At 34.4% G+C, this 27874-nt stretch overlaps 1 protein-coding gene across 2 annotated transcripts in view; it reads right to left on the bottom strand.

The window, feature by feature from the left end:
* The window catches only part of LOC123542290 (uncharacterized), a 60311-nt gene that overhangs the window by 31959 nt on the left and 478 nt on the right, over positions 1-27874 (bottom strand). Inside the window, exons 1-9 of one of the 2 annotated variants that reach the window (XM_045328071.2) lie at positions 21226-23540; positions 17563-17745; positions 17145-17330; positions 14699-14716; positions 14197-14400; positions 13541-13747; positions 11860-12010; positions 1438-1540; positions 1036-1125 (exon numbers count right to left, since the gene is read on the bottom strand). In XM_045328071.2, coding sequence (XP_045184006.2) covers positions 1036-1125; positions 1438-1540; positions 11860-12010; positions 13541-13747; positions 14197-14400; positions 14699-14716; positions 17145-17330; positions 17563-17745; positions 21226-21289 — 1206 coding nt within the window. In that variant the 5' untranslated portion in view covers positions 21290-23540. Of the gene's footprint in view, positions 1-1035; positions 1126-1437; positions 1541-11859; positions 12011-13540; positions 13748-14196; positions 14401-14698; positions 14717-17144; positions 17331-17562; positions 17746-21225; positions 23541-27874 lie in introns of those variants that run through there. The other variant, XM_053531589.1, reaches the window with a different exon arrangement.

Raw genomic sequence — 27874 nt, 5'->3', positions numbered from 1 at the left:
AAAGCCGGTGCGTGGGGGCGAAAAGCAAGATTTAAGAAATTTTAATGAAGGGTTGCGCAGTATTGACTATTATTATAATATCGCGTTTCGTTTGGCGGGTTTGCGGGCGAAAGAAATTGACTAACGCAAATTAGATATCATGCAATACAGTTGTTGTTTTGTAGTCATATAGATTACGTGTTATGAAAATATTGGTACCGTACATACTCCAAACGCGGATCTTCAATCTGAACCGTCTTATGCCCGTCTTCTCAAATTATTGAATAAACTTGAGCAATTAAAATAGTTAACGTTTAATACATTGTATACAAGTAAGACAGACAATCTTTTGTTATATCTGCAAACTCGGGCGAAGATCATGCCTGCAACAACGTCAGAAAATTAACTGTGCTAGAAATATAGCTTTGGACATTTGTCAACATTCAGCATATAACACTTTTTGTCATACTTTTATGACCCACCTACTCCTTAATATAAGCCAATTGTTTGCAAAACTTACTACTAATAATTGGGTTATGGAATATTTAAAAAAAAATAATCGTTTTTAATAATTTAAACTTGTAATTGACCGGCAGATAGACATACATTCACACTGTTGATTAACATTGCTATAGGAGCATTTGTGTTCTTTAACTGTTGAAGATATGAAAAGATATGGTATGTTAAAGCTACATTCCTTGTTTTGACTGACATAAATTAAGCATGCTATCTTAACCACTGTATGGTGCGGATTAAAGAGTGATCAATAAAAGCATCTGAGAATAAAAGTTTTGTATGCTATGTTTGATCCTATTTGACTAGATAACATAAAACACAAAGTACCATGTGCTTGTTTTTTTGTCATGTGAATTATAAAGAATGTCATTATTTTTATTTCAAGTTATTTGTGTCTTTTTCAATACAAGAGGTTAATTCTAAAAACCATCAAAGATATATTATTCTGTAAAGAACACTAAATATATGACAATTTCTAATAATGAAATAGGTATCCCACACCTGTGCCACTACATAAAATTTAATGCACTGAATTTTTACCTTATATCCGGCAAAGAACTCTTCACTGGAACTGTCAAAAACATCTGTTACCGATCGTTTTCGTAATACAACAACCACGGAGCATTTTACCTATAATAATATAAATGATTGCAAAGTTCCGAAGAAATCATTTCATTCCTAGAAACAGCAGTGAATGAATTCAAACTAATCTTGAACAATCTATGAAGCCGGAGGAGATATAAATTTGTTCTTTCATTTGTGTTTTTTTAGTCTCTTTGCAATAAAGTCAGTGTTAGGTGAAATTCAACTCATTTTGCAGACGGTTTATCAACGGATGTCACTGCACACAGATCTTACATACCAGCAAAAATTTCAGAAAAAAAGTAACATCGCTCAAATTCATTTTAACATTAAATTGAAATAAGCTTCTAAAACATATACCGTATAACCAAGTTTTGAATCGTTCAAATCACCTTCCTTTAAGACTAATTCGTCAGCATCATTTGCAGGTCCTTTTTCTGTTAGGAATACCCCATTTATGTACCTTGTAAATTTACAAAACAAAATGACAAAAACAAAAAACATGTAATAGCAACAAATGAATTACACCACCAAACCTATACCTGATAAACGAGTTTAGCAAAAAGAATGATAAAATGTCCAAGTCTGCAACGAATTTGATAAACAAAACATGGACAGACTCAAATATATTATTCTTTTATCACGCGTTTTTTCTGCTTAAACATTTTTCTTCCTTATTTATTACCAGCCAAGTCAAGACTTTAGTAACCAATTCTCCAATACTTGAAACGACGTCAAGTCTTACTGCACTTGTCTAAAACCATAATTATGCAATTGTTTTAATATCACTCTCACTACGTCATAAATGTGAGTGATTGCCAGGATTCAAGTTATATGAGTCAGGGAAGAGTCAGGTTTTTTTTTATTTGAGCGCTAAAATGGGTCCAGTCGTTAGTGCGATAATTTTTAGATTAGCTGACAAATTACATTGAATGTCTTTTGTTAAATCGTAGACCCGGTGAGACTTTTCTATATCATACATGTATAATTCAATTCAATTTTCCTCTGGCTACTCGTCTTAATTGTTCGTGTATTTTGATTTTGGTATTCTGATTTTTAAAAGATTTTAATTTTGAACTCATTATTAAGTTCAGAGATCAGGCAAATCACACTTTTGAAACTAATTGCATACAGCTTATTATGTTCACTTTAGCCTACTACAGCCGTAACTACAACACTTAACTGGCATTTAAGTTGAAGTTCTTGTCTGACGGTGTCTTTGAATCAAATACTTTTGAGTTCTATCATATTAGTGTTCATCCTGTTTTCTTAATTAAAGCTACAGTTTGATATATATTTGCCCTGACTCCTTATTGCTATCATATATAAGCTTTCAAGTACCATAAGGAATAACGGCGATGCCTTGCCTCTACTTTGCCAATAACGCTGTAACTTTATCTGTAACTTTCCTTCTATCTCAGTAGATTACCAACGTAATGTGTGTTTAAATTTACATTTGTCTCAGCTTCCTGATGCTCAGCTGATATGTGCTTTCATACTGTCAATAGCATTCGACTTAAATAGTATGCATGTAATTCTTACGCGTTGGACGTATAATTCAAATCCTTATTTAGTTACGATATAGAAATGCTTTTTCTGTCTATGAACCTCGGGCGTGTTCTTCTTTTATGCAATCTATCCAACCTGACAGTAGCTGCAATACCTCATTATCAATATACTTAAATATTATAAATTATTTCCTTAAAATAATTTCATTTATTCCTCGAGACTTAAAATGTTTGTTAGTTGCTAAGGATTCGGGATTAATCGGCCTTTATTATTCAGTTAAACTGGTTCTCATTTTATTAATACAGTACTGATGTGCATGTTCAGCGAGCCGAGAACACAGCCAGTTGTTCGATATAAAAGCAAAAAGCCCGTGCAGATTTCTCACATTGCGTCTGAAAGGGCGAATAGACCGTTATTATACACTGACTGACAGAATCTACAGTTCTTCTACATGTCGTTCAGTAAAGATAAACTTAAAGTAATCTTAAATTGAGATGCCGCATGAACGTGTTAGACCTAAACGACAAGGCCGGGAAAGGAAGGACGAAGGTCACAGGCAAAATGTAAGAGCAAAATCGTCAACAACAGGAATATCACCATAGGACGAGAGGAGAGAAACAAAAGGCCGGCCAGGAACGAGGTGCGGAATCAGATACCTCCACATGCCCTTGGAGCACGAGGGACCGGTAATTGTGCAAACGATATCGAGAAGGAAGAAACAGACAGTTACAAGATAATGCTGGTGGGTGTATTAATAATATTATTGATTTTTAAGTATTTTTACATGGTTCGGGTATTTCACAAGACTATGTCATGGTTAGAGGTAAAATTTCAAGGAGGGTGTGGCGGTGTAAGTGTATAGGTCATCTATACTAGGCTCGTCTGTATGGTCAGCATGTCTAATATTGAACAAAAAGTTACAGTCTGAGGGAAGATGCGCAAATCAAATCATACCTTCTGTTAGTCTTACCAGTGTCTTATTGGCGGCACATCTGCTTTCCTCCCTTGAACAGTTTTTTCAGAGACGAATATATCAATTTGGCATTATTGCCGGTCAAAGGGGGCATTTAGTTATCAAAACGTTTTTTGTAAGAAAGACATTTTAGACTGTCTACCGACGGTCAGGCTGAAAACACTCAGGCAGAATTATTCTATATGCAGTGGTCGAAAGCGTTCATTATTTATGCGGCGACATATCTAACCAATCAGTGATAAAGTTCAGAAAATGCTTTGTTACATGTACAAGTTTTAGCATGGCGTGTGCACGGTGGGCAGTTTCAGTTTGCGGTCGGGTGATATCGCCCGCATCCTGGTCTTAAAAAAATAACAGACTTGTGGTGGCGATGTGTGAAGGTTAATGACGCAGCGGAAACGTTCGGGCGAGTACACGTCACTGCATGTGCAATTACTTCATTAATATTCAAATTTTCCATAAAAAAGCACATACTTCGCTCCACATTCGGGAGTGTCCTGCAGTCAGTATAACTTTTCAGTGAAGTATCAAAACCCACATCCCGGGATAATTTGCAAGTAGAACATTTCAGAGACATTTCAGGGGTCAAGATTGGGGTCGCGCCCGGAGATGAAGTTCAAATGAAATTTCGTCTCAGAGCTCAAAAAAAAAAAAAGAAATATCGATATAGTTAACTTAGCAAATTCACCGGTCAAAGTAGACTATATCGACCCAAAAAACAGCTGTTAAATTTCTAAAATAGGTCAAGATCTAGGTCAAGGACTTGTCATCAAAAAACGCAAAACGCATACTGTCTAGTACGTTTAATAGTCTTCTCTGCTAACACAAACACTGGACTGACACAGAAAGATTTTATTTTGATACAACACTTCCTTTTGAGGAATGGATAACATTGCAAAATTTGCTAGGATTTAAAGATACGCCACAAAATACCTGTATTCTTCTGTATTTCCATGACGGTAGTTTTACATGATTTGCATGAAAAGATTGAAATATACAAGTATTTAGTAACAAGTTGACGGTGACATAGATTAGGCCAAAACAAGGTGTTTAATGACTTAATACTATATTTAATCAATGTAACAATATGTACAGAAATTAGTGTATTAAGTTAAATTTCGAACACATTTGGTTTCTTCAATGTAAAGTAGTCATTCTATGCTATGCTCTTAAAACTACATGTATGATGATAAGAGATTGATTGAATAAATTTTTGCATACGAAGCTGTAAAACTCATTTATTTTAGGAAGGGCCTTGATTATCCATCATGGCTGTATATTACTTGTAATTTAAGAATGATTTTCATGAAGTTTCCGGGGTTTAAAAAAGAAAAGGTTACTAGGTCGTGGTGGGCATTAAGAATTTTGTGTTGAAATCAAACATGAAATCAGGCAAACAGCAGAACTATCTAGACGATTTTACTGGAGGTGGTTTTTGCGGCTTTAAATGTATTAAGGATTTGATAGCAGTTGGCAAACGAAAAAACAAAGCAATAATGATTGAAATTTTGGGTTCAGAGCTTGATTTGTAGACCTAACAGATGGTGATCCGAATTCTGACCACTACACTTCAGAAAGTAAATTAAAAAAAAAAAACAAAAACAAAAACGATTGTTTCACAGAATAATTTTTATTCAGGACTGCAGATGTATGTGGATTGTTTCGTCTCTGCTTCATCCGCTCATTCTGTTGATTTAGCAAGCCTATCACCACAAAAGGGGTTGAGATTTATTTAGATTTAACAATACTAGGATTCTTGCGATATTACAGTCGGTATAACCCTTTTTTTTTTAGGACTATTTTGGATTACCAATCAGGGTAAACAGTTGTTTTTTCTGCAAATGCTTGGGTGTAAGGTTTGGATTAAAGGTCATTGGTGTCACGCAAACTGTTGCCTGACACGTGCATAAATGTGGCATAACTTCCGATAGAATTGTTCTAGAACTATTATATATTCCCCTTTTTATCTGGGGTACCGACTTGTCGAATAAAGAATCAAATTCAGTGGCGATTATGTTTGGGTGCCTTCATATAAATATTTTATTAAAAACCAATCACGTGCCTGGTCGTTTTAATGGCATTTGAAATGGCCTGCTTCGCCTTCAAATTGAAAAGTTCAAGACATTCTTTACTTAGAACAAAGAGTATAAAATACACATTTATTTCATTGGTCGAAATCTCTACCGATTCTCTGATAATGTGTAGCACTGCTTTTAAAAGCATTTGAAATTTTTTCGACAATTATAACCGGTAAAGTATAGCCTATACTTAGTGAATACGTCATCATGTTTTATTCATAAACGTATGGTTTAGTGTAAGGGTTCTCATAAAAGTTTATCATACCTTACGAGCATTATTTTTCATTAGTTTTTATATGAGAGTGTTTTAAGGTAATCTATTACAGGGTTGTCATACGGAATCAAATTCATTTTTGCGGCGGTAGACATAAACCTGTTTTATTGCAGATTTATTATAACTACGAATAAAGGATGTTTACAGTTGTTTTCATATTAGCCTATTTTGGCAGGCCACCTATTCAGATTAATTAAGTGTACTGGTAGATTCAAGCGTCGGTGGGATCCGGTATTTAGAGAAGAGGCTGACCTGTCTTTTACGGACGTATTTGGTTATACGTTTAATAAATTCTAAGACAAATCAGAAAGGGGATTTTATTTGTTGAAATACAAAACGAAACCAGTGTAGCTTGCCCATAATTCCATTAATTTAACGCGATTCTATGAAAATTAAGATACTATTTTCTTATGGGCAATATCCCCCGAGTCAAACATTCAAAAGACCAAATAGTTCAAGCAATTTCTGAGAAAATGTTCATCGCTACCGACGCTTTACATGCTAGAGGTTTAAATTTTGTCAATTATTTCACAATTTGGACACAAATTCAAATAAAACTTGTGTGTGCCAAAAGTTGATACAATTCTTCATTGATTTAGGTAAACTATTAAACAATATCCGAAATTACGAATTTTTGGTGATTTGAAACTATGTATGTACTTTTACCATGTATACACGCAAATAAAACAAATAATTTTTCATGACTACTTACTGTGATTCAGAAGTTCTGACGTCACAAATAACCTAACATCGAATTATTTTGTTAAGATCTAGTTTGCCCAAGATTTTTACGGTTAAACCAAATCACACTATAATGTGTTATGCCACAGCAACTTTTTTCCCGGTAAAATGTTGTTCAATTTATGCTATTAGGGATAAGTGCATCAATACGCTTTTATTAGTTTTTTCCTGTACGTACTGATCATTCGTATTAGAAATATTACAGTATCTTTCGGTAACACCGCATGATATTTTCGACTCCAGCGGTTGGCTGGCCGTGTGGGTTGAATGTTTACCTATATTTTATGCGTTCGCTATAATTTCTTTCGCGCGGATTCATTGCATTTTACTTGAGATTTGCCGCGGTCACAGAGATGCTTTAATAGAAAATTGTAAATGTCTAATATTTCTTTGTGTTGATTTTTTGGGGATAAATTTTTGCAAAATTTATTGTGGGCGAAAAAATCAATAAATCGAGAGGAGACGGGACGCATGGTGTTTGTTAAACAGCTTTCTAGAACTGAGTGTTTGGTAGCAGCTCTTGACTTGCTTCGTGGCATCGTTTTGGTGCGGAGCCGTGGTGAGCTGAGGTCTGCTGTCATACATTCGGGTGTGGTCCGTGTGCTGGGTGCCGTCTGCGGTTTTTAGGGGTCATCGCATCGCGGTTTTGTCTCATGCTTGCGCCTGGTCTCCTCTCACTGAAGATAGAGCGGCCAAAAACATGCCAACTTAACTTTTCAATGTTTTTCTCAGATCTATTGATGCATTTACCTTAGCAGATGTAGAATATATTAATTTAGAAATCAAGTAAATTTTAAGTCATTTGTTCGTCATAATGTGTTATATGATCTTAAAACATTTAACAGTATACAATGAGATAAATAAAAACAAGAATGGTACATGTTCTTATTTTATGTCGAGTAATATGGAATAATATAAATTATTTCCTTAAAATAATTTCATTTATTCCTCGAGACTTAAAATGTTTGTTAGTTGCTAAGGATTCGGGATTAATCGGCCTTTATTATTCAGTTAAACTGGTTCTCATTTTATTAATACAGTACTGATGTGCATGTTCAGCGAGCCGAGAACACAGCCAGTTGTTCGATATAAAAGCAAAAAGCCCGTGCAGATTTCTCACATTGCGTCTGAAAGGGCGAATAGACCGTTATTATACACTGACTGACAGAATCTACAGTTCTTCTACATGTCGTTCAGTAAAGATAAACTTACCCTCCCGCCACACCCCTAAAGTTGCTAATGCAGTAGTTTTTTATGGTTAACTTAGTTTTTTTGGTGAAAGACCTGACATTCTGGAGAAATTTGTGTCAGATTTGCTGCGTTTTGTATTATACTTTCAGGGTACAGATTTCTTATATGGCGTTTATTGAAGATGTCAGTGAGCTGTTAGTGCAACGTACACTGTGAAGTCTCCGATAATCCCAATTATAATCATACTCAAAGAAGTTACGAATGAATGTTCTGTGATAGAAGCCAATCGAAGGAACTTCAAAGTACCGTAGATAATTCCTGGAAATTAACTTTTGGATAGTTCCCGATTTATGGAATTCAGTGTATTGTGTTGATAAATAACAGCATCGTTAGAATGTTTTTACTGGAACTGTCTGCTTTTTAGGATATCGGAAATTAAGTTAATGTTAAGACATTTTCTGTAAAAGAATATATAGGAAAGAAATTACATGAACTTGTGTATTACTTTAGCTAGGTATTTTCATTTATATCTTAGCTTCTAGATAAAAGATAAGGCTCACTGGCAGTTATTTATGTGTTTTGTAATTTTTATGAATCGGTAATTTAACCTTAAATGTTAGGACTGTCGCTCAAATAATGTTGAATTGAGGGGATCAGGCGAGATATCGAGTTAATTAGATTGCTAAACAATAACCGGGTGGGGGTTTGTTTTGTGGCGATTTATACGGTAGACGCCGAACTAGAGAATATCTATGCGTTTGGTGTGATGAATTTATTCGGAACAGTTCAGTGTAATTTGCGTTGTCGTCTGTCAGTTATGGACACGGTCCGCTCAGTTTGGTGAAGCTATGTTTGCCTTTATCGGGCCTATCACAAGGGCATTATTGTCTTAAACAGTGCACCAAAGGTTGTTCATTGCAAAAGATGCACCTTGCTATTTAAGGTTGGTTGACCTGAAGTTGCTTCGGGTCACATAGATTTCGTCCTTATAGTACTGGCGAGTCCTAGATTGCATTGCGTTGCGTTGCGTTGCTTGCTTGTGAAGTGGTTGTAGTGCACCACTATAGGTTCTGGTGATGCCTAGGTTGCTTTGCTTTTTTGCGTAGTGAAGCTTCTATAGTGAATAATTACAGTATTGGCGAAACCTAGGTTGTGTCTGTAAATGTATCACTATGGTACTGGTGAGGCCCAAGTTGCATTCCGTTGTCCGTAGTGCTTCACTATATGTTGGTAATGCCCATGTTGCGTTGTTTCTTGCGATATGAAGTGTCTGTAATGCATCACAATGGTACTGGTGAGGCCCTGGTTGCATTCCGTTGTCTGTAATGCTTCATTATAATGTTGTGTGGTGCCTATGTTGCGTTGCTTCTTGCAAGGTGAAGTGTGTCTGGGGTGCATCATTGGTGTTTTGTGTGGTAGGCCCGGTCAGTCCGTATTTTAGTTTTACTAGCTGAAGAATTGGGCTGTCTCATGAATATTTAACGCGTGCCGTTTTCGTGGACAATAATGCCAATATTGTCGTTCTTGTTTTAGCACAGACATATATCAGACAGCTTTCTAGCACTGAGTGTTTGGTAGCAGCTCTTGACTTGCTTCGTGGCATCGTTTTGGTGCGGACCGTGGTGAGCTGAGGTCTGCTGTCATACATTCGGGTGTGTCCGTGTGCTGGGTGCCGTCTGCGGTTTTTAGGGGGCATCGCATCGCGTGTTGTCTCATGCTTGCGCCTGGTCTCCTCTCACTTGAAGATAGAGCGGCCAAAAACATGCCAACTTAACTTTTCAATGTTTTTCTCAGATCTATTGATGCATTTACCTTAGCAGATGTAGAATATATTAATTTAGAAATCAAGTATTTTAAGTCATTTGTTCGTCATAATGTGTTATATGATCTTAAAACATTTAACAGTATAACAATGAGATAAATAAAAGACAAAGAATGGTACATGTTCTTATTTTATGTCGAGTAATATGGAATAATTTTGTTGTTAATGTGTCTACATCTAACGTTGCATACAGAATGAGCTCACTGTCCTCTGTCTACTATTTATACCTCTGCATGCCTGTGCTGTCTACAGAGGTGCACTCTGGTTGGCGCTATTTACAGAGGTCGTTTCTGACTGGCTTATTTGTACATAGTATTTTACATCCAGTACTGTCTCCAACAAAAGGTTTGATTCCCTATAATTGTTGTCAATAATATGATGGGTGGTACTGGGATCCAGCTGTGACTATTATTATCCGAGATCAATCATAAAATACCCAAATCTTATCATAAACAAGAGGGCAAAGATGGTCCTAGGTCGCTCACCTGAGAAACACACCTTAACACACCATAACAGTGTAAACATGTTTGACTTGGTGATTTCATGGAAAAAAATATTCTGACCAATTATCATTAAAACTGGAGCAAAAATCTTGAGTATAAATATTTTCTTTGATTTAACCTAGTGACCTAGGTTTTGATCCCAGATGACCCATATTTGAACTTGACTTAGATTTTATCAAGGCTATCATTCTGACCAAATTTCATGAAGATCAATTGGAAATTACAGCCTCTATCGCATACACAAGGTTTTTCTTTGATTTGACCTAGTGAATTACTTTTTGACCTAGATGACCTATATTCAAACTTGACCTAGATTTTATCAAAGGAATCATTCTGACCAAATTTCATGAAGATCAATTGAAAAATACAGCCTCATTGCATACAGAGGGGTTTTCTTTGATTTGACATAGTGACCTACTTTTTGATCCAAGATAACCCATAATCAAACTATACACAAGGTTTTTCTTTGATTTGACCTAGTGACCTACTTTTGACCTAGATGACCTATATTCGAACTTGACCTAGATTTTATCAAGGCAATCATTCTGACCAAAATTGAAAAATACAGCCTCTATCGCATACACAAAATTTTTCGTTGATTTGACCTATTGACCTACTTTTTGAACCTAGATAACCCATTTTCAGATTTTACCTAGATTTTATCAAGATAAACATTCTGACTTAATTCCACGAAGATCAACTGGAAAATATAGCCTCTATTGCATACACAATGTTTTTCTTTGATTTGACCTAGTTACCTAATTTTTGACCCCAGATAACCCATTTTCAAATTCGACTTTGATTTTATTAAAGTTATCATTTTGACTTAATTTCAGGAAGATCAATTGAAAAATACAGCCTCTGTCGCATATACAAGCTTTTCCTTTGATTTGACCTAGTGACCTACTTTTTGATCCCAGATAACCCATATTCAATCTTAACCTAGATTTCATTAAGGCAATCATTCTGACTTAAATTCATGAAGATTAATTGAAAAATACAGCCTCTATCGCATACACAAGGTTTTCCTTTGATTTGACCTAGTGACCTAGTTTTTTATCCCAGATTACCCGTTTTCAAACTCAGTCTAGATTTTATCAAGGTAACCATTCTAACCAAAATTCATGAAGATCAATTGAAAAATACAGCCTCTATCGCATACACAATTTTTTTCTTTGATTTGACCTAGTTTTGGACCCAGTTGACCCATTTTTAAACTTGGCCTAAATTTTATCAAGGTAATCATTCTGACCATATTTCATGAAGATCAGTTGAAAAAGTTAGCCTCTATCGCATACACAATGTTTTTCTTTGATTTGACCTAGTGACCTAGTTTTTGATCCCAAGATGACCCATTTTCAAACTCAGTCTAGATTTTATCAAGGTAATCATTCTGACTAAATTTCATGACGATCAGTTGAAAAATACAGCCTCTATCGCATACACAAGCTAAATGTTGACAGACGACAGACAGACGACAGAAAGACATCGAACGATCACAAAAACCCACCTGAGCATTGCTCAGGTGAGCTAAAACAACGATAATTATAGCAATAATGAAATGCAAAGGGTGTTAATCACAATCGATGCTAAGTATCCCATTATTATTGCATCAAAAATACAAATATTTTTTGTTATGACAGTGATACAAAAAGATATTTAATTTTATAGTCGTGAATGTAAACACTTACCATTTAACTTTGTACATATCAGCCTCTGTCATTTGAAATGAGCATCTGTATTGCAAATATGGTTTATAGAACTTAATCAGTTTCCCTTCCTGTTCAACATTTTGAACAGTGTGTCGAATTCCTGGTATCACTTTCACATTTTCAGCTCGAACTGTTCAAAAGAAGTTATATGAAGTTTCTTGATCTAACCTTACATGCAAAGTAAAAAAGAAATACAGCACAACCACTTTTTACTATATCTTTGAGGTTTGAATATTCACTACATAGATTTTCTATTTCTCAAATGCAAAAGTCTAAGAAAATTAACTTCTCAAAAGCAACATACACATTTCAGTCTTTCTGGCGATATTCTTAATATATTGATATGTAGACTTTATATCTAGCTCCATTATTCATTTATTATAGCTTAAGATATGTAGGTAGTTTTATCCAGATGCACGCCCGTGATGAAATAATGCACACCAACAAAAGCTGGATACTCACCATATGACCTTTCATTGCGTCGGAGTGACGCTAAAAAAATCCAACAAAAAAATAAGTATATCTAATTATGAAGTCTGGACCAGAAACGTGGCCAACAATTGTGACATGAGGGAATTCATGGTATTTTTCTTTAGTTGTTATGAGCAGGTTTTCCTAATTTCATTTCAAAAGTAAATTACCGTTGCTTTAAAAATGTTAACTAAGATGATACATGTAAAAATAGTTCAATCTTTTTTATGCGCAAACGGTAATATTGAGCTCAATGATAGCTTCTTAGGCGACAGCTAGGCTCAGCCTAATATCAATTTTCTTGCATACCTTAATCTACTTAAATACAAACTCAAAAATACGAACGATTTTGTTTTAAAGATATCAAACGGCTATATTTCCCATAAACATTATATAATTTTACTTAAAACGTAGAAAATCGTCATCAAATATATTTAACTTTACTAGATATATAGATCAGTTGTTAATGTAGAAATACATGTACATTTATAATTAGATGGCATGCAATTAATAACAGTCGACTGCTAAACAAAAATCTTCCAGTTTTTAAGTGCTGTTCACGTTCATACAATTTACTGTGTTTTCAGCTATAAATGCATACAGCTTGTACTGTTTTAATCCTAATGCTTAGCACTGTTAATACAATAAACTTATAAGTTTATCTTACATTTGTAGTACTTGTACGCATTTCAAATAATGATATTTTGATCTAGTAGACCTTCAAGAACATTTATTTTATAGCTATGTTTGAATTCAAATATTCATTCATATTTGAATATGTTACATGCGAATATAACACGTAATTTCATTTTAACTTCTGAATTGAAAATTATTTCAGCCGAAGCAGTAAACTAGACACTGTCATTACTTTTTTTTCATATGTGATAAATGACACCATACCTTTCAGCATATTAAAACATGTAATTTGGTTTGCAAATTTCATTTCTGATTTATGACGTATATACACCTTAAAATGATAACAAAGAAATCGAATATATGTAAATTAGTTTGCTAGGCTTTTCAGTCACATTACGGCGGTAACACGATTCTAAAAGCAATAAACAAACATAATTATTAGCAATAAAGTCTAAAATGCATATAAAATTAAATGTATAGCCATTTTTGCATCATTCAAATTTTGTACAACTTTGTTCAAAGAATAACAAAAAGAAAATAAAAGTTTACATACCAAGGCAAATATCATCTTCCTGGTAAATACTCAAAGATAAATCCAGCTGCAGCTTTCCGTTACATGACCTGATAAAGACATGGTAGTCACAGTAGTACTGATAATTGTTGTAATCGTTGTCCTGATAATACATGTCGTAATCATAATCCGATAAAACGCAAACCCTCATCCCAACTGGTGTTTCACCAACATCCACAGGTTGTTTTCCTGCAATGTGTATACAAATATTTGGAGCATTACAGAAAAGTACAAAAAACAAATATGTTTATACTAATTTATTTTAAGTCGATTGTGAGACAAGTTCTACTACTTATATTAATCACTCTCAACACCCCATTCTTGATGGAATCCATCGCCATGATGGTGTGACAAAACAGAAGCCCGTTTCTCTTTTAATGCTGAGCGACAAGCATGGAAGCTTCTGGTACATTTCTTCACGTCTTTGGTATGACGCGGATGGGAATGGAACCTGTGGCCTCCCTCACTCGGATGCAGTGCCGCTAGGGTAACGAAAGACAAATCGACACATCATTTATTTTTAAATCAGAATGTGAATTGTATTTCTTAAAAGTTTCTTTAAATGATTTTGAAATTTATAACGAGCCAAAACACCATATTTGGATATGCATTTTAACTTTTGAATTAATATAAATTACCTTGTATATATATTCCAGCATTATGTTTACCATAGCACATTTCTGAAACACTATTAACATCTTTAATCAAGGGTATTGTATAGTTCTTGCCGCCATAGACACTATCATACCATCCTAGTTCAAGGTCACCCCAATTTATCTGTACGATACTGACACTGTTATTCACCGGTCCAGCTGGTAACGGCAAAGCCAGATTTTTACAGGCTTAAAATATAAAGTTTTGCCTTATTATATAGAAGTACACAATTAAGAATTTATAAATTTATTCAGTTTAGGTTTCTTTACAGTATTGGAATTTGAAGTATTCTCCATGCGACACCAAACAGTAATTTGGAAATACGTATAGATTTTGGAACTAGGCCAGGAGTCGTTTTGATAGTTTATTTATGTAGAAATTGTTAAGAGATAGAAATGACTAATTAATGGCACCTGATGACTTAACATTTTTACGATGAGATCAACTTCTATCAAATTTGACTAGTATATTTGAAAACCTACTTACTGTCATCATATATCCTGTCTGCAATCAACAAAAAATGCAATAATTAATCATGGTTTCCAAGAAAAATAACGTAAAAATAACAATTGTTGTGGCTTTGTTTCTTTTATCTCAGCTACAATTATAAGATAATGTTACTAAAGAGAGTGTAGGATATGGTTAAAATATTCTGTCATAGTTTTTTTTTAACAGATCTTAAATTTATTTTAATGTTTTTGTGAGACATAGACAGCTAAATACTAATATTTAAAAAAAATCTATCATAGCTTTTTTTTTAATATTTTTGACAAATCAGTTAATGTCTTGGGGAAAGTGTTCCATTTTCGTGGTGATATTTGTCAACAAACAGACGATGTTTTTTAAATCAAACCCACAGAATTTCACAAGGTAAACAAAACAACATAGATATCAAACGGGAATGCCATATTCCAAAACAAAACAACCTCCCCAAAGCGAATCTCACAACACGCAAATATGCACACTACCAACACGCACACGCACACGCACACACACACACACACACACACACGAACACAGTGGGAAGACGCCTTGGAGCGGTCAGTGAAAAATATGTTGAAAAAGCTTAAAGAAATTAATCCCTGCTACCCACACATATGCGTGAAAGTATGCTAAAGATATCTAGACATATGAGAAAATCAAAGAAAATTATTTCAGGACTGTTAGATGCATGACTGTGTAATCCTGCAAAGCATTTAAATCTTAACATAGATATAGTTTACTTTTCCATTGCATTGATATAAAATAGGCAGGATTAGGATTGACAAACTCTCTATAAACAGATTATTCCCCTAGGTTTAGATTATGATTTCATTAGCTTAATATAATTATAACTGACAGGTAAGTACAGAAAAGCAATTCCATTGTACGACGTTTGTGGTAAAAGGTAGTAAAAGATAACATCTACTGGATTTGTTTCGGTAGTATAGAACGCAACAAGCCAATACAGTAGACTCGGTTTGACTAAATCTGTTAGTGAGGGGAAATGAAATATGTTGTACCCCTCACACTCATAGTACTGGCTTAAAAGGAACTATATTAAATTGTCTCATTAAATAGACTCTATGATCCGAAAGGACTAGAAAATACAGTCCAAATATGCTGAGATATTTTACGGCCATTACACGGCACTTAAAGACCATGATAGCCCCAGATCGCCAAACCGAGTTACAAAGCTTGACTGCATATTTTTGGTATATGATCACGTTAGGAAACTATCTATGAAATCATTTTGAAACAGGTTTCCACTAATATATACGGGTGTGCAAAGTGTGTAAGCGTGCGTTCTAAGTGGATGGTGGAACGTGATGTTAGGAGACATACAAGAAATAGTAAATATACGTTTTTGGAGGGAATCTGGGTGGGCCCGAGGGTCACTTATTTCTTATATAGTAAAATACTTCAAAAAATATCTGGTCATATTTCCTAGACTGTTTAATTATAATTACCTGATGACCCCAAGTGATTAGGGGTCACTTGACCGTGACTTTGACCTTCTTTCTTGTATTTTTTAGATACAGCCTTGAAATTTGAATGACATACTGTTTTGCAGACCGATCTTAAAACTGACTTTCAGTGAACATGAATGTGACTTACTGACCTACATTTTTAATATTTTAGCATCAGTTTGACATTTTGAAACATGTACCTTATATTACTCAGGAGAGCGATTCAGGGTCATTGTGACTCTCTTGTTATTGAAATGACCAGTGATTCCGGACGTACTAACACATAATATGTCCGTTTTTCAAAATGGGCGTATAACTTGTTCACACACACACACACACACACACACACACACACATGCACGCACACACGCACACACAAACACATGCGTAGATAAAAACAAACACTAAGACACCGAGGTGGAATTGAACAGATAAAGGAACAAGTGTCTTATAATTCTAATATAGAGATGCAATATACGTATGCTATTGATGTTACTTTTGTATATGTATTTAACTGTAGAATGTATATGAATAAGATACATGAACAATAAATTATTTTCAGCATTCGCATTTTAATTGGTTTTAAACGTACATTACAATATAATTATATGACACATACATTTAACTACGTGGAACCGAGAAAATTCGAAATAAGCCAAGCTTTGAGTTCATGATGCGATATTTTCTCTTTATTACTATACAATGTCAGAATCAAACAAGAATTTAAATCAAAATTAAAAATGAATATTGAGCCGCAACTGGTTTCAAAAAAAATTCTATGTTTATAGCTTCTGACAATACATCTGTAAACTCGATGAAAGCTTTACCGTCATTTTTTTCTCTGATATATGCGCTTTGCATATTTTTTCTTTTGTTTGATATGTGTGTGCGCGCGTGTGTACATGCGTGCGTGCGTGCATGCGTGTTTGTGTGTTTTCAATATTTCAGTAACACTACTAATGAAAGACATTGAATATATTTACCAAAGCAGATGTAGACATTGTGGATAAAATAAAATTGTAATTCGCCCCAAAATCTATACAGCATGTGCCCATCGCAGTTCATGACTTCGACAGTATGATTTACATAGCAGTGTCCAGTTTGGTTCATCAGGCATGCTTGTAAGCTCTGTTTTGCAGCACTTATTTCTGATTTATCGGGGTGTTTGTCTGAATAAAAGAGGAAAATGTTAGCTATGAAAATAATGGTAAATGCGTTATAGTGTTGAAAACAGTCGTATCCAATGGAAACATGAGTGGTTCATCAAAGACCTCATTTTAAAAAGTGGTAAAATTTCACATGCTATATACATGTAATAGTAAGCTAAAAACAGTACGATAATTCAAATATATCTGTGTATTATTTTAATCAAATTTATTGCGACAACAGTATACACACTACCTGTTAGTACCAAAAAAAGGTAATCAAAGTAAGGGTTCCAGCAGTGAGGACTTATGTTATCTTTCGACGCAATTAGCTCATAACCGCCCCAGAATGTTGTATTATACCAAACAAAATAGTCCCATGGGTACAAGTCGTGGGAAAAGTAGTTTCGTTTGGACACGATTATGTTGTTGCAGGTTTCTGAAAGAAAACCAGTAGTAAGTTTTGCAAAATGAGAAATAAAAGTAGAAACATTCGAACAATGCAAGTGAAGCTAGTGTATACTGCCATGAAAAATATGCAGGTAAACCCTTGAATGTTCAGAAAGTTTTATATAAGATGATCAATTAAAGTAAACTTGCAATATTTTACAAGTTCGTGTTTGTGTCTCAAAAGAACTAATCAGCTTTTAACAGTCTTTAATGTTGGGAAGAAGACCCCGGATGCCTCCTTTGGACATAACTAATGCCATAAACTGGTACTTGGATAAAGCAATGAGTTGACTACAAAACCAGTTTAATATCTTACTCGTTTTATAAAATAAACATCTCGTGTGGGATTTCGAACATACAAATGTTAAAAAAATACGAGCGAATATTAGCTACAATATCTCAAAGCACGATTTTTACATTTTAAAATATGAACAATTACTCAGTTTACGCGTAGTACTGTGCAACAGGTTTAAAATAAAAATATTCTATTGTGCATATCATCATGATCATGTGAGGAAGCCATCCAGTTGGCTTACGGAAGGTCGGTAGTTCTACCTAGGTGGCCGCCCATTATGAAATAATGCACGGAGGGGCACTTGGGATCTTTCTCCACCATCAAAGCTAGCAAATTACCATATGACCTTAATTTGTGTCGGTGCACAACAAATCTATTTTACATGCAAGTTTCTACGGCAACGACCGAGCGATCGCTTCTACAAACATTCCAACATAATACTATGTATGTCCATTAAACCTCGATGTACTCACTTTGGGCATATCGGAAAATTTGGTAGCACAAAAACAGGACACCGTCTTACCCTGCTGTTCAAATTTCAAATGGCATGTGTTTTATTGGTAAACAAAGAGAGCAGCAGCATCAGCTCATGTTGAGGAAGAAAAAGTCACGCTAAATATAACACTCTTGGCGTGTATTGGGGACTTTTTCATGTTTGCAATTCAGTTTATTAATCTATATTCAAATCTGGATACCGAAATACCACTTAGCAATTTACGCAGTTGCGTTTGCAAATATTAGATGTTGTTTACAGTACCTAGAAAAAAGTTACGTTTTGCGTTAGAAAACTTAAAATATTTCCAATGTGTGGGTAGATCTATTTATAAAATACCTGTCGAAACTAGGATGCAAAAGTCATGCATTGAAATTAAACATAGGAGAGATTGCAAACAACAAAAAAGCTAATACATCCTTAATGTGTGCGTTAACGTTCCATTCATTGCCTAATAAGTATGCAATCTTTATAATTGTGGAAGATATTAAATAACAAATAATGATAATAACAGCTTTGCTCACGGTTCGAATATACAATTTGTTCACACCTGTAGCAGTTGGGATCAGGTAACAGTTTATGTGCGGTTACTCTGCTAGACACATTGTTATGTCCTTTTTGGCGATACACAATCTGCCTGCGTGGGCCTTGGCAGTTGCACAATAAAATATATCAAAGTGTTTCAGTAACGCAAATATATTGAAACGTAACTATATATCTACTGTCACTGTTGATTTTAAGATGTTTTGTCCTGGAGTGTATTGTACAGAGCAATTCACAGAACTGACTTTTCAACATATTAATTATATATTATTTATCGTTGTATCGAATGAATTCAATGAAGAATCTGCAAAAGAGACATTAAACATTTTAAAGTCTTAAATAAAATTATTAATGAAGACTAGTACGGGCTAAGTATCGTGCCAGAGCGATCGAACTATTGAAGCACACACTCTCCAGAGTAAAATTACATAAGTATCCGAGGCTGCTTCAGTTGCAATTTTAGACAATATCACGGTCCCTGCCAGTAAGCATGCGCGGTGTAATAAACTATGGATTTTAATGATTATCTTTGTAATATGTAGTACAAATGTGACAAACAAAATATATCATAAAGCAAAAGAACGCATCTATTACCGAACATTTGTCAACATTTTCGAGGGGAGGCCCCCAAAAACCTAATCCACCGGGAAATGGAGACCCCCTCCCTCACCTACCCCACATACGCAAACATTTCTGCTTGGTTTGTAGCTATTATGCTGCTCATATCTGGCGTACAGTTCAAAATCATCCAGATACGCCCCTAAACACTTCACGTAATCACATGTACCTGACAGGTACACGTATGCAAACATACACAAATCTATTACAAATATTCATAGTGATAACTACGAATAGCATTTTACAAGTTGCAGTCGGTGTACGAAGACATTCAACATTAAAGAGCAAAGAACTAAAAGACTTCTTATACGGGATATGTGTGTAGGCCACTCGAGAGTTTTAGCCCATCAGAATATCTGATAGCTTTTAATGATATACATTAACCGTTCTCTAATAAGGATGTCTATATTCCAAGAAACTGTGTGAAAGGTCGCTATACGTTCTTTGCTGTTGAAAAATATGATTTAAAGGAAGACACTTGTGATGGCAAGAGGTCTCTTCTGAAAATTCAAAAATGTTATAAAATTTTGTTTGCCAGCCCTTGACCATTGATAAAACTATCCCAGCACCTTTAAGAGTTAAATCAGATTTCCAGACAATGGCAAATATTTCATCACCCACTCGTGATACCCATCACGAAAAGTTTTTTTCTCTCAATGGCCAACAGATTTTAAAAAGACGGATAATGGAATTCACGGTCACTACAGAAATGTTAATGTTTAGTGACACCAATACTGTTTAGTAAAACTTTTAGATCCTACAATATTTACGAGCCCTTAATTTTGAAAGGCTTCTATCAAACATAAAAGTATCCCACATGAACGAAACACTAGAGTGTAAGAAAGGTAGGGGCTTATGTTCAGGAATGCTTATTATTCCTGTTAAGTGCGGATGATTACAATCACTGTGCAGTCAACACGATACGACTGCTGGACCAGCAAGTTGGTTTAGAATAAATTAAAAATAACTACAATGTTAACATGTGTACAATACTCTCAGATAGTTTAAAGCAGAAATAAAATGCTACAACACAGTTGGAAAATAATGATATTTCAACATGTTAATGGCATAGCATGTACAATAAATATATTCTAAAAAAAACTAATCTTATGAAATTGAGTGGCTTGGGTAAGATATATATTGATTTTTTCACAACATTTGATTGTTTATATACTCCAATATCTGTATTACATTTACAACAAATATACCAGGATGAAATAACAAAGCTAATATACTAGTATTACATTTTGATTTTTAAGTTCAGTTAAGTTTTCAAACTTGGCCGCCATTTTGATGACCTCATAGATCGGTCTTGTCGCTAAATACGGACTGGTGACAATTCTTTTTTTTTAACTTTCAGACATTGTTTAAGAGTTTAGCGTATGTCGCAATTAATCTTTTTTTTCCGATCGCATGGGATTTCCGTTCTACATATACCAGTATGTAAATTGGATAATGGTAATCAAAACGAAATATTTTTTCTAAAGGAAGAATAACTTATTGTATTAAAATTAACTTACCTGGAGAAGAATCTGTCACAGCAAAGTGGATGAATATTATTGCAAACATATGTTGCATGTCCATCGTCGGTATTATGACGAACAATTTTGTATCAGAAATGAATACTGTTTTATATTAAGTCCTGGATCTATATCAATTTTGTAATGTCTAACCCTTGAATACTTTAACTGGTTTATTATTGTCTGTATTGATGCGCAATAGAATACTTGTATATGAATACATTACGTTCCACTTCACAGACAGTCGCAAAAGGAAGTATAATTTCTGATTGGCAAACGTAAGTTTACAGATGGGTAATAGTTACACAACAACAAAAAACAACGTACACAACTCTAAAAGGAAGAACATTACAGGACGTATACAAATATTTCTATTTCACCTCTTTACTCATTTTGAAATATATAGAAATATTTGTATAGACCAGAGCGGTGGTCTAGTGGATATAGTGTCGGCCCCTCAATCCAGTAGACGTGGGTTCAAGCCCTACTGGGGTAACGACCAATATCTCTCATATGACACCAATACTGGTTTTTTCAAGAAAGCGGACTCGAGAGTGGTTCCAATAAGCTTGAAGCTTTCGTCATAATCGATTTAAACCAAATTAGTATAAACTAAAATGAGTTTGAGTTTTGAAAATCAACCATAGAAAAATGGTAAAGTTTTATTTATTTATATATTGACTCCCTAGTATAAAACTTCCATATTTCATCTGTAATTTTGCAACAGATTTGAAAAAGGTCATTTGTGTGTTATAGCGACATATAAATTTATGACTTATAATTTATAGCAGTTTTTACACCAACCAAAAGCATTTGAACCCATTTCCTAAATTTGAGAAATTCCTAGTTTGATTAAGGTAACAATTTAAATACCTTCAAAAATGTCAAAAAGTCGTAAAATTCAGTAATATGTGAAAATAGTCCAAATCCTGTCCAGGGCAAATTTATATCCAATCAAAATAAATTCATGTTTCACACAGTTCAAAGGTTACTTTAGTGTTATCCAAAAATTATAATTCCTCTCTTCAAAGATAATTTTACAAATCCACAATTTTTAGTAAATTTTTCAAATAATCCTTCAAAATATCAAACATTATGTTTTATACAGGAAAGTTTCATTAATATCTACAATCTAAGTTCTATAAGATCTTGTCTTATTGTACATGCTATGCCTATTTAATGTATCATGGAAGGTTCCAGAATTTCCATGTAACACTAATAATAAAAAGAACATTCTGGATAAATCAAGGACATTTTTTTCTAAAAATAATTGTTATACACTGTTTATCAGTATTAAGGTAAGATATTCTGGAACACAATAGAAATTAAAAGAACTTATTTAGATAAAAAGGTAAAGGTAAAGGTCTTGTTTACTATAGTGTCACCCCTATTGAAAAGGCCAGCCAATTTAGCTTATGAGACACCTTTATTGTGCGTACCAATTACCTCCCAACTCCTATCCCTATGCCAGGCGCCAGGCGGATAGAAGTCGGTAACCATTCATTTAACTAGCTTGCGGCTCACGAACCGGCCTCTTCGGAATGAGTCCCATGACAAATATCCCCCGGACGAACGCTCCCCATGGGGCTCGAACCTTCGACCTCCCGATCCCGAGTAATAGCTAATGTCTCAAAACAAGGTCAGTAAACATTTATAAATCAATAAAATTTAAAGGAGGAATCTTATATACATAACACCACTCCACCTGAAGAAAAAGATTGATCAAACAACATAACACAAACGAAGCATACATAATGCATGAAAAAGAAATGGAATCCTTCAACATATCATATTTACAATTATAGCACACCCATTATATACTAAATAACATTACTTTTTAATGTAGAACCCTTTGATCAATTCCTCCTGGATATGGCAGCTGGTATAATGTTGTCTCTGCCCTTGATATGAACAATATCCAAGTTATACTCTTGGAGTAAAGACTACATTTCAACAATGTCTGATTTTTGTTTTTCATTTTGTTAATGAAAGTGAGAGGAATGTGGTCACTGCAGACAACAGTAGGATACATGGCTGCACTTAAATACACCTCAAAGTGCTAAATAGCCAAAATAGGAGTTAGACACACTTTTGCAATAGTAGAGTAATTACTCTGATGTTTATTGAACTTTTTTGAAAAATAACAGACAGGATGATTAATTCCGGAGTTGTCTTCTTGTAGCAATACCCCTCAAGCACCAATATCACTAGCATCTACAGCTAACTTGAAAGTGTTTTTCAAAATTCTGTGCCAAAAGAACTGGTTCAGTCTTAAACATGGCTTTCAAATTTTCAAATGATGTTTGACATTTCTCATCCCAGATAAATTTTGACTTTTTGGTTAAGGGTTTAGCAAAAAAAATATGAACAAAATTTTCTTTTCTGTAATATCCAGCCATACCAAAAAATAGTTAAGTTGTCTTTTGTTGGTTTGAACTGGAAATTCAGAGATTGATTCGACGTTAGCATCAATGGGTTTTACTTGACCCTGTCCCACATCATGACCTAAAAAGTAACACAAGCTTTACAAAATGCACTTTTTTATAAATTGATCGTCAACTTTGCTTCACTGACTCTCCCAAAGAATTCTCTAGTCGTCTTTAGATGACTTTGCCAAGTGGCGTGGTGTATGATGACATCATCAATTTATCCATCACATCCTTTAAGTCCAAATATACTGCAATTTACAAGCCGTTGAAATGTTGCAGGCGAGATTTTCATACCGAATGGTATAACTTTGTAATGAAATAATTCGAATGGTGTAGCCATGACTGAAACTTGTGTAACTTTTTCTGTGAGAGTAACTTTCCAAAATCCCTTTAACAAATCAAATTTTGCTTGTCCAGTTTTATCAATACAACCACCAACTCTAGGTAGTTTTGTGACGCTGTTTAATTTCCTGTAATCTGTACAGAACCGGTATGATTTGTCATATTTTGGGACAAGAATACATGGAGAACTCCAATCACTGTTACTTGGTTCAATGAAATCAATGTCCAACAAATATTTGATTTCTTCTTGTAAATGTTTCTGTTTTGTAGGGCTCATTCTGTATGGATATTGTTTGACTGGAGTAGAATCTGAAAGATCAATGTCATGAAAAGCTTTGTCGTTTCAAGTAGGTACTTCTGGAAACAAATGTTCATATTGTTCATATTAATGGATAAGTTGTTTCAACTGTTCTTTCTGTAGAGGTTCCAAATGTAAATGTTTTTCATCCAGGTGTTGATGAATGTCTGGATTCTGAAGTTTTATTTGACTATGGACAGTGCTGTTATCTTGTTTAATATCACATTCAGTTGGATTTCCTCGCTAACAGATAAACTAACACTAGCAGGATGTGTGACAGAGTTATTTCTATCAATGTGTTGTTTTAGCATACTTATATGACACAGCTGCTTCGGTTTGCGCCTCTCGGTAGTGTAAATGATGTAGTTAAGATCCCTTGTCTTCTTGTCAACAGTATATAGACCATAATATCTAGCTTGTAATGGTTTACCAGGGATAGGTAAAAGTGCCAATATCTATCACCTGGTTTAAATGTTCTTTCTTCAGTATATTGATCATATCTTTCAATGTTTGATGAAATCTTTCTAAGGCACCTTGACTTTCTGAATGATAGTCTGAAGATTTGTACTGTTCTATGTCTAAGCTATGTAATACTTGTTGAAATATGTTAGACATAAAATTAGAACCTTGGTCAGTCTGTACAGCTATTTGGAGAACAACAAATGTGAAAAATTTAGTTACAGCCTTAACAGTGCGGGGAATCACATGACTAAAATAATCTCTAAACCAAAATAAATTTATGAATAAAATGGAAAAATGTTGAAGCAACTTTTGCCATAAATCTCAAATATAGCCTATCATATGGCAACATAGATATATCCTAAAACCACATAGATTTCAATTACAATCACTTTCTGATTATCTGGAACACTTCAAGAAACTGAGACTTACTTTCCTTAGTGTTTGTAATTACATGATATCTATCATTATCATCAACTAATAATAATTTAACAAATTTCATAAGTCATATGTTAGGTTATGTTTAAATTTCATATCTTATCATGGTAGGAAATTTATTCATGTTCTTCAAAATATAACTTTTGTTTAGAGATTAATTTGATCATATGATTCCCCACAGTGCATAACAATGTATTTAACTTTAATGTTTCTTAAAGTAATAGCTTCAGGAAACCGTGCTGAAGCACATATAATTGTTAAAAGGTACAGGTTCTCTGATTTGGTTTTAGGCGAGTGACCAACACAGTCCTCTATGATTCTACTGAAAGATTCATCAAATGCTGAAGATGTGCCTTTGATATTTTCTGATTAGGTTTGACATGTGTGACAAGAGATATTAAAATTGGACACATCAGATGTTTAAGTAGGTCGATAAAAAGGATTTAAGATTTTGTAGTATGTTTTATTTACACCGCAATGACTGGCATGGGTGTTTCATGAGATATGGTAAGAATTTCCTGACGATAAAATTTTGGGACCACAATCTGTTAATTAACTGTCCATTTATCATCAGCAGGGACTTCATCAAAATTTCATGTTTAACAAAATAACAGACAGGGACCTGTGAAGCTTCTTCACTAACAGCCTTTGGAAATAATAATGAAAATTCAGGATCATTGTTTTGTTCCTGAATAAGCTGTTGTAACCTTGACAGCGAGCTATGACCTTGGTCATTGAAAAGAGGATGATCAGAAAAGTTGTCAGAATCTGTTTGTTGAACAGACACATTTGAAGTAACAGAATTATCTCTCAGAATTAAATGTTTCATTGATAATAGTATCAGACAAATCTATGTCTGACACAAGGTCACTCTCAATGGCTTTCTCAGCCATGGAACAGGTAACTGCAGAAGAAGGGTAAAGATCAGGAATTCCCGCCTCAACTGGATCAGGTTTTTGATCCAAGCAAGATGTGTCAGTTACAAGTGGATTTACTACAACCTTATATCAAGCTAGATAATTCCTAACAGTAAATGGACACCTTAAAATTGTAAGTCAGGTCTTTTACCCGAAGTCACAGGGCCATTAACCAAATCTGAGGCAGGATATCTGCACGAAAAAGAGATTGAGAAGCTCCAGTATCCCTTGGGGTTTTAATAGGAGTAGACTGGGTAGAATTACCGATAAGTGATATAGAGCAATCAGTTATAAATGGCTCATAAACCTCCATGATAGAATCAGAATTGGTGTCTTTGATCCCTATAGCAGTAATAATATCAATATAAGGCTGGGGTTTAGACTTCAAAGAAGTTAGGCCTTTGTCTTGCCTCATCTCTTCCCTGCTTCCTCTTTAGAAAAAACAATTGAGATATAATGTGCATAATAATACTTATGTAAACATTATAATGTTTTGGGCCGGTGGCCTATATAACAATAAAGAAATTGTTATTGTCGTTGTCATTGTCATTGTGTCCAGGTTTCTTGCAATAGTTGCAAGTAAATAGAGACAAGGTTTTTTCAGTAGGTTTATTACCTGTAATTTCAGCATGTGTATTACCTGTAAATTTTGATTTTTAAGAAATACCTGTATTAGTATTATTACCAAATGAGAACCTAGAATTATTTTGTGGAAAGGGGGTTTCTTGTTGTAATAATCTGGTTTGTTGAAGGAAATTTTATGAGTTAAAATATAATCATCAGCCAATCTAGCAGCATCTAAAGTTTCAAACTGCTTTTCATCCAAGAAAGTTCTGACCTCAGTGCCAACACACTTTTTAAATTCTTCAGTTAACATTAAGTGCCTAGGTTTGTCGTAACTAGAACCTATCTTCTTGGATGTGCATCACCTATCAAATACCTGCTCTCTCTTTAACTCGGTCAAATTCAACATGGGTCTGGTCAGACTCCTTTCTACAATTTCGAAATATTTGCCTTTAAGTTTCAGGAACAAGTTCATATCCTTTCAAAATTAAGTTTTTAACATGATCATAATTTGAGCTTTGTTCTACAGAAACCTGTGTATAAATTTCATGAGCTTTGCCAATTAGAACACTTTTAAAAGAAGACTCCAATTTTCCTAAGGCCATTTAAGATTTTCAGCTATTCTTTCAAAATGCATGAAATATTTGTCAACTACTTTTTCTTGAAAAAGTAGAACTAACCTAATATGTTTGATGACATCAAAGTGAGAAGAACATGGAGGTTCTGCACTTCTTCTACTTGCCAATTTTATCGTTCTCATTTCAAATTCATATTGCATTCGATTTTCTCTCTCTCTCTCTCTCTCTCTCTCTCTCTCTCTCTCTCTCTCTCTCCTTATCTATTTTTTTCCATTTTTGTCTGTCTCCATTTCTCTTTAGTGAAATTCCATTGCATTTCAAGTCTAACTGAGTTCCTATAATAAATGACTCAGCAGATGAGGCAAAAATGTTTTCATCCATGAAATACTGAACAACAATATTCTGAAGTTTTTGTTTGAGCATGGATGACAGTACTTCAGAAATGTTATAATGCTTAGCAAGCAGACGTAAATCAGATTTCTTAGCTAACTGGAATATCTCCTGGGATGGCTCAGCCGCAAATTTATCAAAATCAAACGACATTTTGATAGTTGTTGGTATGTATGCTGTACCAAAAATCAAAATTAAGATTTCTTTCTAAACAAAGTTATTTGTAAAAATTTA

Source organism: Mercenaria mercenaria, chromosome 19 (assembly GCF_021730395.1).
Source record: "Mercenaria mercenaria strain notata chromosome 19, MADL_Memer_1, whole genome shotgun sequence".
Taxonomy (NCBI): Eukaryota; Metazoa; Mollusca; class Bivalvia; order Venerida; family Veneridae; genus Mercenaria; species Mercenaria mercenaria.
The sequence above is the reverse complement of the archived record's forward strand: the minus strand, read 5'-3'. Positions and strand labels throughout refer to the sequence as shown.